The following is a 13,381-nucleotide window of genomic DNA, read 5'->3' as shown; positions in this document are numbered from 1 at the left end:
AAACCCCAGAAAAATCATTCACTGGAAGACTACGCTACGTTTCCACAGAGTCCATGCTGTCTGGCGACCGTGTAAACACCCATGCGCGTCCACGGAAGCCGCGTCTGACGTGTACATGCACGTCACCAAAATACTCTTTTGCGATTTGCTACAAAGTACGGAAATACTTATGACGTATTTTGAAATTTCAGCGGCAGGAGGTCGTTGTTGGAGTCGTGAATTGCTATTTTGGAATCTTTTCTGAACCCCAGCGGAGTCAAGATGTCTTTCTCCAGAGCTCCGCTGAAGCGCTTCAACGAGCACGTAGGTACGGGACCTGTCTCTCACACAGTTAGCAAGATGCTAGCCAACATTTAGCAAGTGCCGCTGCTGCTGCTGTTGTTGTTGTTGTTGTTGTTGCTGCTGCTGCTGCGTCGTCTCCGGCGACCCGCTGAACATAAACAGGCTATCGAACTTGGCCGAAGCTTCATCCCTCACTGCTGCGGGATTGCGATAATGGACTTAAAGCTGTACTTTTCACCGAAGGTTGCGCCCCTCCGCCGGGGATCTACGAGATTAAACCCGGGGAGCCCAAAGGAGCCGCTTCCTTCGACAAATCGGATCGATTCAAACCTCCTAAAGCAGGTTAGTGGATCTAGAATAAGCACATTAAAGCGCATGGAGTCGCTTGCCTCCGGCACGAGTGTTTGTTGTGATCACTCGCTGTGGTTTCACAGTCGCCGCCAGCTCCGTGGCTCCGCCGCCGCCTCCGTCTCCATCCAGGCCGTCTTTAGTGTCACCTGTCAGGAGGACCTTGTCCGTGGATGTCCTCGTGAGTTGTCACCAATTTGTGCTAATGAACACTTGGACATTGAATGTCATGACATGTAGTGTCATGTAACAGACCTGCGAGTGAGCGATAACCACCGTGTGCAAACATCGTTTAGCTTGGCAAAACTGTTAGTTTGAATACTAAAGAGATTCAAACATGTGATGATACATCCCTGATCTGTTTGGATGATGAAGCTGATCTGCCTTCACTCTTCCCCCAATTGGGTTATTACGGCAGCGTACAAACATTAAATACAGAGACAAAAGGAACAACATAATCATCACTATAGAAACAAAAGATTGACATTTCAATTATTTAAACTGGTGCCCCAGAAAGGTATCAATAAATGTCAATCCTGCAATATGAATTGGTTCAGATGCGGTTGTATAAATCTATCCTCAGTTTGAGCTGCTATTACACCACTGAATATCTACCCCTTTGTATCCTGTTATGAACAACATTCCTTGTTTACGTGACATTTGAGCCTTGGAAAATACGTTTTCCTGCACAGGTGGAAGAATCCTCTGTAAAGAAAGGAAAGCAAAGCATGACTTTGGAGAAGAAGCTGCAGATTCAATTGGAGAACGAGGTGGTTTATTGTTTCTCACTATTTCACTGGTCACTCTTTTCGCTCTGTGATTATACCGCTGTTGCTCATGCTTTCATAGATCCGAACTCTGGTTCAGCAGCGCGGGGAGCAAGACAGACGGCTGCTCACGGTGGAAGAAGAACTCAAAAAAGTTGAGGCCAAACTGTTGGCTTCGATCAGGGAGAGGACGGCGCTGACTGCCAACGTTCAGACCCTTGAGAGGCAGCAAGCTGAGCTGAAGAAAGTGAACGAGTTCCTCAAGAACAAGGTGTTTTACTTGGGACAGAAATCATTTGAAACTATTGCTCATAGACACGACAGTTTTTATAGAGTGTGTGTCTGCCCTCAGGTTTCTGCCGACGCAACGAAAAAGAAGATAAATTCCCTCACAATGGATCTGATGGAGGCCAGGAACAATCTGGATAGCAAGACCAAGGTGCAGTAACTGCTCATGTATTGCAGTCCTCATCACAACCTCCAGTTAAAACCCCAGGTGGTTCACATCTACTTGTTTGCTGTTGTTACCCAGGAGTTGACGGTGCTTCAGGTGAACACACAAGGTCGTCTTAAATCACTCGAGGGTGACCTCCGTAGTGCCAAGGAGACCATCACCAGCCTGGAGGAGAAGCAGAGAGATTTGAGTGAGACTGAATGATGACTTTCTTTTCTGACTGGGCGTCACTTGACTGGGGATTGTTTTGCAGAGGACCTCCATCAGGTGACCAAGAACATAAATGACGAGCTGGAGAGCGAGAATACCAGATTGCAAGGTACGTTCGCTCGACACTTACTGCTGAATCTGGAAATCTAGGGTTTGTTTTTCAGACATTTGTGCAAAATACCACACACTCGCTGTGTACATGTACTTCACAAAACTGTATGACTGTGATCCACTCCTTCTGCGTGAAGAGAAACTAAGTTTGGCTGTGGTTTTCAGCTGTGGTGCAAGAGCTTCGAGAGGAAGTCCGAGTTTTGCAGGGATACTTGGACACTGCCAATGAAGAGATTCAGGTAAAACCAGATGCTGTGTTTGTGTTACTGTATTATTGCACTTTAAAATGTGTTTTGTTTTGTTTCGCTTTTAATTTTTTTTTTTTCCCTTTTTTGTTTTCATCGTGTTTCTTATGCACACTGCAGACATATTTAGTCATGGGACTCAGAAACACAGTTCCAGTCATCATAACTTGAGTGGATTTGTTATGAAAGAAGAACCAAACATTTTAACCTTCAGCTAACTTGAGCTGTGGGACTTGTCAGTGATGTTCTGTGTCTTCAAGTTTTCCATACGGTTTGCCAACTAGCTGAAAGATCATTGCGACTGTCGTTCTAATGGATCCAGTCCTCGTCTGTGAAAGGCGTGGGTCTGAATTCTAGGTGCATTTCACCACGTGGACACGGTGCAGTCTGCTGCTGTCGGGGTTTAGTAAGCACCAAGGTTTTTCCCTGATGCAGACAGAGCCATGTGGGAGCATCAGTTTGTGGTGGGGGCTTGTTGTGCCACCAGTGGCGTGTTCCTCGTCAGAAGGAAAACATTATTTCAGGAAAATTCTGCTTCAAAAATCTGTTTTTCTGTGTCTCGTGAGTAAATGACACTTTTTTTTAAAGGATCTTCGCACCAAAGTCGAAAAGAGTTCAGCTGCGGATCTTCAACAGGACAGAATCGCGTAAGAATTGCCTTTCCCAGCCAGTGTAGTCTGACGATGGAGCCTGATGGGTTTCATCCTTCTCTCTGCAGAGAACTGGAGACTGAGCTGGAGAAACGCCTCACGGAGCTGGTAACAAACAAGGACCTGTTGAGTCAAAAGAAGGGCGAAGCTTCAAGGTACCAGCAGGACCTGGAGGAGTCGCAGCAGGCTTTATTGAAGGTGGAGCAGCAGATGGAGGAGAAGGAGCTGACATTGAAGAGGTCACAGGACTCTGTGATGGACCTGGAGGAGCAGCTGAGGGCTGCCAAACAAGACGTCCTGGACTCTCAGGAAGCCGTCGCCAAGCAGGAGGAAGAGGTGGCTGGATTCCGAGAGGCGCTCAGGAGGACGGAGCAGGAACTGGACGAGAGAGTGGCGCATCTAGAACAGAGGTGTATCCTCTCAGAGGAGGAGAGAAGTATGTCGCTGCTTATTTCGACTGTTTGTATTTCGGCGGCCGATCTGACGGTGATGCGATTGGTTCAGGTCGAGCGCAGGAGGAGGGGCTGAGGAGAGTGGAGCAGTTACAGACCGAGCTCAACCAGCTGATGGAGACTAACAATGATGTGCAGGAGAGACGAGTCCAACTGGAGCAGCAACACGTTGCTCTCACAGAAGAGCTGGCGAAAGAAAAGGTTTTGATTTGAAAGATAAAAACCTTTCCTTTGTGCAGCTTCCTACACATGTCCTCAATCTGAGTCTGCTCTTTCAAGGCTCTTGCCGATTCCTTGTCGGTGCTGATGGACCAAGAGAGACAAGACTCGGAAGAGAAATTTCAGCAACTGCACGATGAGCTGGAGGAGGTGCTGGGGGAGCTGTCTCTGATGGAAGACACGGATCAGAGGAGGCTGCAGGCGCTTGAGAGGCTGCAGAAGCAAAAGGAAGATCTGGAGAAGGAGCTGTGTGACGTAAAGGAACTTTTAAACAAGTGAGCTGGAAATGCCTAAAACCTAATAATCGGTCTGGAAAGGTGTGTCAGGCAGGGTGTTTTTTTTTTTTTTGATCACTCAAATCTGGTCTTTGAGGGTCACATTTTATTGGTCCAAACTTTGTGACAGCTTCAAGTAGGAGGGTCTCCCTTTGGTGGGGAAAAAAAAAACCTGCCTTAGGTCAAGTATCCAAGTACCATAATTTCTGGACTATAAGCTGCTACTTTTTATTTTCATAATATATGGCTGTTTTGCAGTTGTGTTATTGACCTTAAAGTAGCTCCGCCCTCAGAGCGGATCTCCTGGAGGAGCGGAGACGAGAAGCAGCAGCTGAGGTGTCGGAACTTGGGGCACATTTGGAGCTTTAATGTCAATAACAGATGTGAGGAGTTGATGATTCCACTTGTTTCATGGGTCGGTCTCCATGATGGAGCCCGTTTTCCAAACTAGTTTAGAAGTGATGCTTGTGCATTTTCAAGTGTTAGACAGCACCACTGCACCCGCGGCTTATAGACCGATGCCACTCATGGATGAACAATCAATTTTCCTTCTTAAATTATTGGGTGCGTGTAATATTCCAGTGCACCCTATAGTCCGGTATTTACAGTATTTATTACTGTTATTATTGATTGATTATTGATATTGTCTTCATCAGGGGTTCTTGTGCGATTTCACTTTGAAATGAATGCTGCAATTGAAATCTCACATTTCATTGCCCCTGTCATCCATTTTCAGAAGGAACACTGATGTTTCTGCTTTGAAAGACAAACACTCTTCTGCCTTGATGGATCTCCAAGACGCACACTCAAAATCTCTCAGCCAAATGGAGGTTGTTCTCGCAGAGCTGGGGAGGTGAGTGTTGTTTCTGTTACACGATTGAGTTTAGAAGCTTTGTGCTTTTAACAAGTGTCTCTACTCGCAGCACGAAAACGGCTCTGAGTGCTGCTGAGGAGAAGCAGAACAGTCTGGCGGTGGAAGTTGAGAGACTGAAGCAGCAGAGAAAGGAGATGGATGAAGTGATTGTGCAGAAGGAGGAGGCGATCAAACGGGTGACTGGTGATTTGGAGGAGCAGCAGAGAAGGCTGATGGAAGAGAGAGAAGCTTGGGCAGCGAAGGCTGAGTAAGTCTTTGTTGCGCTGAAAGCTGAGATGGTTTTGAGGTTCCTGACCTGAGCCTCTGTCCACAGACTGGTGCAGAGTCGACTTGCTGAGAAAGAGGATAAGCGCCGAGCCGCGGAGGAGAGTCACGCGACCTTGATCGGTCAGCTCCAGCAGAAGCTTCAGCTTCACACCGTGGAGAAAGAGGCGGCGCTGGAGCAAATTGAGGAACTTAAAGGTCAGCTCAGAGACGGCGTGAAGATGCAGCAGCAGGTGGCGCTGCTGAGTCAGGAGAAGGTGACTCTACAGTGGCAGATGGAAGAGCAGCGTCAGGAACTTCAGCAGCAGCTGACACAAGCGCAGGAGGCCAGGTGAGCGGGTCTCCGGTTCCAGACCGCGTGAGTCCTGGTTAACTCTTCTGGTTCTGCAGCTGTGGTGGTGCAGAGACCGAGCACTGGAGGAGCATGTACGAAGTGCTGCTGGCCAAAGTCAAACCGTTTCAGGTCAGTGTTTTAAAGAAGTTGAAGTTGGCGACGTGCTTGGCTCAAATCCTCTCTCCGACCCGTCGTCTCGTAGGAGCAGCTGGATTCTTTCGCCGCCGAGCGAAACGCGCTACTGAACGAAAACGGGGCGAATCAAGACGAGCTGAACAAGCTGGCCGACGCCTACGCACGCCTGCTGGGCCACCAGAACCAGAGGCAGAAAATCAAACACGTGATGAAGCTGAAGGACGAAAACATGGGCCTGAAGCAGGTGCTGAGACCAGAGGGCGGGTCCGGCGAGCGCGACTCTCACTCATGCCCGCGCCTGTGTGTGTGTGTTCAGGAGCTGTGCAAGCTCCGCACTCTGCTGAAACGCCAGAAGTGCGACCTGGATCAGATGAAGGAGAAACTTCCCGGCGCGCCGCGACGCAGGTTCGACCCCAGCAAGGCTTTCCAGCACGACAAGGAGAACGTGAAAACACCCGGACCTCTGAAAGAAGGTGAGACCCGAGTGAAGCCAAGGGGAAGTTTGGAGGGGACTAATTCTTCTTTCTCTCCTCAGGGAACCTCTGTGTGTGAGCAAACATGGCTGCTCTTTGTTTTTTTTGTATGCTGTATGTTGGGAAGTTGTAGTTGGGATGTTACTTTACTTTTTAAGCTCTTAATTAGTTGCAAATAAAATTAACACACTTCGCTTTGTGTCTTGTATCATCATTCAGGCCATGTTTTTCTTCCTGTCCATGTCCTCCTCCATCCAGCAGAGGGGGGTGTAAGACTGCAGCTGCGTGTCACACAGGAACAAACCCGTCATCATCACCGAGACACGGGTTTCACAGTTAGGTTATGGGCCATGAACCTTTATTTCAGCAACATTTGGAAGTGAAATTGTCTTCAAGACCGTCGTGTCGTTGGACGCTGTGGCGGCATCAGTCGCAGTAGCCCTCCAGGTGTTGAAGGCTGCAGGGCTTATGGCAGCACAGCTCCACAATGCCCCGCTTCACCTTGGCCTCCTCACGTGGCCCGAAGTCCCTCAGCAGCCGCCGCTCTTGTCTGGCTCTTCTAGACAGGAGCCCTTCGAGGTGGAGAGAGTTTCACTTTAACCTCGCGTGGAGACATGCATGTGTTTCTTTTTTTTTGGATGTGACATGCCTGATAACAGGGGCAACGATGGAAACTGAGTCACAATTAAAATGTTAACAGAGACTGGTATCATCTCATCTGCTCGAGCATCATGTCTTGCCGAATGTCCAAGATGATTTTTATCACGTGGCGATTTGTGAAAAGACTTCATTTTGACTGCGCTTGTGCAAGCGTTGGCCTCAATAATGCAGTGTCGTAAATCGAAGAGCTCGGTGTGAACATCCCCTCAGGAAGTGCTGATGCGATGCCTCTCCCCAGACGTAATAAATGTGATTGAATGTATCAGAAAGAAGCTGTTTTCAGTGAAAAAACCTTCACAGTAAAGAGGCGTTTGCAGCTGCTTTAGAGTACTTCTCTACATTTGAGATTTTTTTTTGCATAAATATGAAGTTAACTGACTCATAATTGTGGATCTCGTGCTCTCTCTCTCTCTCTCATTGATGCTTTGTTTGTGTGTTCTTACCAAGGACCTGGTCCAAATCCCTCTTGTGGGACCGGTTTGGTCTGTAGTAGAAGCCCTTGTCTCCGCATACGAAGTACAGTGTGTCCACCAGGTGGGAGCCACACAGGTGCCTGGCGGGGAGCGGAGAGACCATCGGTGGGTGGAGGACCAGCAGCACCAACAGCACGGACGCTGCCCATGGTACTCTGGCCATAGAAGGGAGACCTGTTCCACCAGACACAGTCTTATTTAAGTGCGCAAACTGTTGCTTAAACCAGAGAAACCCTACAAGTTGAATCACTCCCAAGACCAAAACAAACAAAAACCTGTCTTAAAATAGAGGCCTTGAATGGAGCAGAAGATGAAGCTCTTCTGTCCTTTGGAGCGGAACAAAGCCTGAGGTGAAAATCGTTCTTGTCATTCCTCAGATCCTGAGTGACGTTGACAAGGCAACTTGACCCTCGGAACACAGGTGCGAGCAACACTGTGGCGACGGACCGATCCAAGGTTCCGCTCAATGTTACCCTTGAGATGGCTAAGAAAATAGAAATTGAGAATTGATTTTAGTCTGCGTCGCCTCACCTTCGGATCATCCGTATTTACAACTTCCTCTTTCTCTGCTCCCTTTTTAAAACGTGCCGTCATTCTGCCTTTTAACAGAGGAATATCGGGGTCCTTGCACAGCAATCTCATAGCAGGGGCCTAAAATAATCATTTGTTTTTTCAGAATATTTCATTTTTCTACCATGTTTTTCCACTTCTGAATATTGTGAAATAGACTGCATCCACAGTTAATTCAGGTCCCTTCAACCTCATATGTCGCTCGGATTCAGTCGCAAATCTGCAGTTCTACTTTTGCTGTTGTGAATTTAGTTCATGCTGTTCACGACTTTAAATAATTAGTTGCTTCTTTTTATGAGTTTTACTCACACGCTTCTAATCCCCCTCAGCATCTCTAATTCTCAATCACCTTTATATACCTTTATTGGACATTTATATTTAAATTTAGGAGAAATTATTCTGGCCTTTGGGGCACAGTGTTCCAAATTCATCATTAAAAGTCTCAAAATAAATCAGAATATTGCGCCTTTTATCAACCACCATTTTGCCTGCTTGCAGTATCACACTGTTGATGTGGCTAGTATTATTTTTAAAACGACATTATTTGACTTTATAAATGTACACTGCTAAAAATACAATAAATAAAGGGAACACTAAAATAACCCATCCTGGATCTGAATAAATAAAATATTCTTACTGAATACTATACAAAGTTTGAATGTGCCGACCACAAAATCGCACAAAACTTGGTATGGTGCTGAAAAAAGAGCTTAAAAAAGGTTGCAGACAGAGCCTCACATGTATTAGTTTTAGCCTAGGGGTTCTTCAAAACAGACATTAATGAAACATTACATGACCTTGTACAACCTTGACCTTTTCCAGTGACAAAATAAAATCCCAGTAAGTTTTTGGAAGGAATTGCTTCTTTTTTTTGTTGACTTTTTAAATGTTAACCCAACATTTCTTGTTTATTATTTGCATTATTATGATTTATTTTTTACTTTTTATCTAGGCAGAATTGGGTTCCAAACTTCTTCCACTTACACAAATAATGAAAATGAATTTTTATGATACATTTATTTAATTCACCAGGAAATCAAATTATTATTGGCAATTAAAAATCCTGAAAAAAATACGTTTTTCTTCCCACCAAAAGCAGCTTTACTCACTCTAGCTGTTGTCTTGTACAGTATTTCTAAAACAGTCTTCACTGCTGAACAGCATGTGCTAACAAAAGCCTTCCTTTCCTGAAGTGACCACTCTAACGTCATCCTCCTGCAGTAGTCAACAGTGTTTTGGGCAGAATCCGACTGGAGACAGACTCTGCCCCGCGTCTGAAGTTCACCCGGCGTTTCAAGGTGAAAGCCGCACACCGCAGCTCCGACTCTTTTCGCAGCTTATTATTGGACGCCATATGAATCATTTTAACGGCTCCTTTTACAACGCACCTGTGCAGGCGGCTGCCGCCGCTGCTCGCGCCTGCCACTCCTCCTCCCCTGCTGGCCCGCCGCCAGGCCGCTCGGCACAGCGGCTGAATAATAGATCCGCCCGCTCCTCTCCTTACCTCCATCCTTATTATTCCACACATCAATTTTCAAAGTCAGAAGAGAGAAACGTGCCTACCTGTGTCAGAGGCCCAAGTGCAGGCGAGCAGCAGGTGGCGAGAGATGAACCGGGCCCAGGGGTTTTACTCCCTGCTCCAGAACATCTCCACTTGGCCACCTTTCCCCTTTATACCTCCACCTGGCCTTTCCTCGCCCACAGTGAAAAGCGCCAGCGTCTTCTCATTAACACAGTGACCTGTAAGCGCGTTGATCTGCTCTTGAGTGGCATTAAGTCCCTTACTGAATGAGGACTTGCCGTACAGTTGGTCCAAAGGAAACCTGAGTCGGGCCCCTGCTGTGTGGTGTCCTGACTGGCACGGTTCACAGTGCCATATGTCTTGTCTTGATCACACTGCATATAGATTAGAGGCACGTCTTGACCTGTGACTCGGGCCGTGCTATAGCCTAAGGCTCGATACCTCTGAGGTGCATGAAAGCCTTTTCTGGGCAAATAGGTATAAAAGCTATTTCCACTGGCCACTTCATGAGGTTCAGTGGCTTCATTGTCTTGCACAACCTTCCTGAGGGTTCACAGCCAGGGGTCAGAAGGTGAGCTGCAATTGTGAGGACCAAAACACCGGGTTGATAGGAGAGGTCAGAGGAGGTTCGGCCGGCTGCTCTGACATGATAGAAAGGCCCCGTGAAGATAACCTTGTTATAACTGAGGTGTGCAGTGCAGCGTCTCTGAATGGACAGCAGATCGGCTCCAGCCACAGAGGACCACACCACACGAGTTCCCCTCCTGACCAGTAAGAACCGGAAACAGAGGCTGCAGTGGCTCAGAAACTGGGTGGTAGATGCTTGGAAAATGACACAACTCCCTCCCTTAAAATCAAGTGAAGTTTTCCTGCGGGGTGGGAACCTTATAGGGGGATATTTTCTTGGCTCACTGTAGGCCACTCGCACCTAGGTTCAGGCGTCAGGTTCCTCTCAGGCAGTAAGTAACGGGTCCTGTTTCCTCTGGCCTGCCTCCACTGAGCATGTCAGGGATTCCACCAAGATTATTTTCGAAACAGTGGTGATGTTGCTAATGTTTGCTCTGCCTTTGATAGGTAGAAGCTAGCATACACCTATCAGAATCAGCTTTATTGCCATGGTCAGTGGGGATCCCACCGACGAGGAAAGTGCTTCGAAATAAAGTGCTCTCAACAAAAGAAAATAAAATAAAACGTTTGATCACGTGAGATCTTTTAAAAGAGATCCGTTTTCTCTGAAGCGTGATGGCTCTCATTTAAGCCGTGGCTCGTTTACATGTAGCGGAAAACCCTTTATATCGTATATTTTTTGAGGCTCAAAGATGTGGACGGTGGCGTCATGATATTGCACGGTTTCCTTCATTGTTTCTACAGTGGAGTTACGAGTGTTCACACACCCTCGTCCCATCAGTGACACCTATTGGCTAGTCATGAGAACCAGTTCCATTTTGGACACTATTGGGGACCCAAACATACACAGAAAGGGTCTGGCTCCCCCTATTGGCCACGGAAACACCCTGATGCAGGTCACTGCCCGAGCCAGGTGAAAGCGGGCCGTTGGTCCCACTGAGCCTGGTTAACAAGGTCCTTGCTTTTTACCCAAGTGAAACTGTGATGACTCTTACACACTTTACTATGCTCTTCCTTATGTATTTCAGATCATCTTCAGGTATTCACTTCATGTTTTTTAAGATTCTAGACCTTGACCTTTGTGACTACTGTGACCATCTTCTGCAGCTTTATGAAGTAAGAAGTTACTGAGCCAAGAGTCAGCGGTTCCCAACCCAATGGAGCATGTCTGGAATGTGGTGGCAGGTGAACTTTGTAATGTGGATGTGTCGCCCACAGAGCTGCAGCAACCACTTGATACCATGACGTCAGCATGGATCAGGACCCCTGGGGGACTTTTCCAACACCAAGCTGAATCTTTGCGCAGAAGATTTGAGGCCGTTTCCAGGACCAAAGTCAGACCTGACACGGCGGCTGGTGAGTGTATTGTTCTGTCTTGAATGTTGTTAGTATTAAATATGTCTCACTATTAGCACCAGGGAAAACAACCCAAATAAATAGCCACAGTTTAAGAGCAGCCATCTGCTGGAGTCCAATTCAGAAAGCTGTGTGGTTAAAAACAAATCCTTCTGGCAGTGTAGTTTAGGCATTGCTTCCCACGTGGCAACTTTGCGACAAATTTTCTGTAATAAATCCACGTGAGGATATAAACGCCTCCATTTCAAGTTTGGAAAAGTTCTTTTGTCTTGATGTCTTTACTTGTCCACCATCTGTAGGAGCATCTGCTCCAGCATGAACGTGGGTGAAGGCCTACGAATGTCCGATTGGGAGTTCATGCCATCTAATGACCGCTGATAATCTCAAAGAAAATCACGATCAGAGAGCCCTATTTCAGGGTAGAAAACCAAATGAACTCAGTGAATGTTACAGCTCAGATATCTACGAATGGACACTCTAAAACTGATGTTTATCAAACACGTTGTCCTTGTCTTTAGGCACATTAATAAACATCTGTGAACCAGCTCGGTTTCACAATAAAACGGCATTTTTCGACATCTGCGATGCTTAAAATGCACCTCGTGCTTTTATTTGTTACAATAAAAAATGATTTTTATACCAGTAATAATGTGTGCACATGGGAATTTGCAACTTTGTGGATGCAAAAAAACAGAGAAGCTCATTTATAGTGTACGGAGCAGAGGCAGCTAATGCGTATTCCGCGACTCCCTGGAGTCCACTCTCCGGGTTTTAGCTGAAGGTATTACTGATGCAGGTTCTTAAGAAATACCAGAAATAACTGAGCCGGAACAATGTCGCTCTCCAAAAGTTTTCACACAACAAAAGTTGAACAGCTGCTGTAACAGCTGCCTGTAACTCCAGAAGAGTTATAGTAGCTAAATTTGTCATTGTTGCAGTGATAAACTAGAACAACATACATTTTCACCGACATTTATTTAGTGCCATAATGAATGAGCTGCAAGGTGAGTTCAGTGACAGAGGCTGTCAGGTAACTGCAGTTGTGCTAAATGCTAACATGCCAAGCCTCGGAAGTGGGAAGCTGGAGCAGGGAATGACGTCACAGCCGAGCTCAGTGTTTTCCCATTCCCGTTTTCAAAGTCAGTAAAGGAGACAGTGATGTTCACTAAAAGCTGTCCTCTACTTCTTCATAAATACGTGCTCTGTTTGCGACAAGGAAACCCGCAGGATCACGAGGAAAGACAGATTCCTGGAATGAGGCCTCTGCCATTGATTCAAAGCTTGGACTTCCTGTTTACGTTCGGGGAAGCCATCTTGGATTGCATCACGACATAATTGTTATCTCGGGATAAAAAAATGCATGCCACATCCCAAAAATTAAACACATGCATGTCACTTCCAGGGCTCCGTACAACAACAATCAATATCGTGGAAACCAAAACAAAAACAAACATGGATTGATGAGGCCTTAAACCAGCAATGTTGAAGGGCAAAGCTAATTTCTGTCTGTCCACCAGGGGGCAACATATGCATATCGTGAATGGAATTTCAATGTGATACAAATAATGAAGTCACACCTTTTTCAGAAGACTTTATTACTTTTTGGGTGGAGGGGAAGCGTAATTTAATACCCGCAATAAAAGCGGCCATTTGCTAATTTATTACCGTGCAATTCCTTATTCCAACGCAAGGTGGCGTCAGGTGCCACTCCGTGTCGTAATGGGATGAACAGGCGCCATCGTTGATAACCCCTGTGAGGTAAATGCTCTTTTATTAGTGGAGAAGACAATAAAACTGGGCGTTTAGCAGCAAAGATTCACCTCATCTTCTGCCACTGCTGACAAAAACATCCTCCTCAGTGGAGCCACATTACATTCAGATACATGTGATTTGCAGCGAGGTCATGAGCACAATTTATTCCCGTGGAAAACAAAGTGCATAATACTTGGATTATATATAGCAGACTCCCTCATTTGGCTGGAACCTTTGTTGTTTTATCGTGTCTCCTTTTATTTCTCCGTGGAAGCCGTCCAAGCTGCAACATCAAATACGAGGAAAGTTATCTTCAAATACCACTTGA

At 46.3% G+C, this 13,381-nt stretch overlaps 2 protein-coding genes across 3 annotated transcripts; one reads left to right on the top strand and one right to left on the bottom strand.

The window, feature by feature from the left end:
• The first annotated feature begins 170 nt into the window (after positions 1–170).
• Positions 171–6,279, top strand: hmmr (hyaluronan-mediated motility receptor (RHAMM)). The gene is made up of 20 exons (XM_053879176.1): positions 171–307; positions 526–624; positions 717–811; positions 1,323–1,400; positions 1,480–1,668; positions 1,750–1,836; positions 1,930–2,041; positions 2,105–2,170; positions 2,338–2,411; positions 3,006–3,064; positions 3,136–3,503; positions 3,572–3,720; positions 3,799–4,013; positions 4,750–4,866; positions 4,937–5,134; positions 5,201–5,482; positions 5,542–5,614; positions 5,688–5,864; positions 5,937–6,093; positions 6,156–6,279. Exons 1-20 carry the CDS (start codon positions 262–264, stop codon positions 6,170–6,172), a joined length of 2,658 nt encoding a protein of 885 aa, XP_053735151.1. The 5' UTR covers positions 171–261; the 3' UTR covers positions 6,173–6,279.
• A 155-nt stretch (positions 6,280–6,434) lies between these two features.
• insb (preproinsulin b) lies at positions 6,435–9,494 on the bottom strand. 2 transcript variants are annotated; one of them, XM_053879177.1, is made up of 3 exons: positions 9,360–9,494; positions 7,197–7,400; positions 6,435–6,665 (listed from the first exon to the last, which is right to left on the bottom strand). In XM_053879177.1, exons 2-3 carry the CDS (start codon positions 7,387–7,389, stop codon positions 6,520–6,522), a joined length of 339 nt encoding a protein of 112 aa, XP_053735152.1. In that variant the 5' UTR covers positions 7,390–7,400; positions 9,360–9,494; the 3' UTR covers positions 6,435–6,519. The 2 variants fall into 2 exon arrangements, with proteins under 2 accessions (XP_053735152.1, XP_053735153.1); XM_053879178.1 differs by lacking the exon at positions 9,360–9,494 and adding an exon at positions 9,185–9,318.
• Between the last annotated feature and the right edge of the window lie 3,887 nt (positions 9,495–13,381).

Source organism: Synchiropus splendidus, chromosome 11 (assembly GCF_027744825.2).
Source record: "Synchiropus splendidus isolate RoL2022-P1 chromosome 11, RoL_Sspl_1.0, whole genome shotgun sequence".
In the NCBI taxonomy this organism is placed as follows: domain Eukaryota; kingdom Metazoa; phylum Chordata; class Actinopteri; order Syngnathiformes; family Callionymidae; genus Synchiropus; species Synchiropus splendidus.
Note: the sequence above shows the minus strand (reverse complement) of the source record. Positions and strands in the feature narration are given on the sequence as shown.

Excerpts from the sequence above, each read along its gene's own strand:
- hmmr (XM_053879176.1), top strand. The coding sequence starts at position 262 with ATGTCTTTCTCCAGAGCTCCGCTGAAGCGCTTCAACGAGCACGTAG. Across the intron at positions 308-525 it reads GCGCTTCAACGAGCACGTAG|GTTGCGCCCCTCCGCCGGGG; the intron begins GTACGGGACCTG and ends TTTTCACCGAAG. Across the intron at positions 4,014-4,749 it reads GTAAAGGAACTTTTAAACAA|AAGGAACACTGATGTTTCTG; the intron begins GTGAGCTGGAAA and ends ATCCATTTTCAG.
- insb (XM_053879177.1), bottom strand. The coding sequence starts at position 7,389 with ATGGCCAGAGTACCATGGGCAGCGTCCGTGCTGTTGGTGCTGCTGGTC. Across the intron at positions 6,666-7,196 it reads GGATTTGGACCAGGTCCTTG|GGCTCCTGTCTAGAAGAGCC; the intron begins GTAAGAACACAC and ends TCCACCTCGAAG.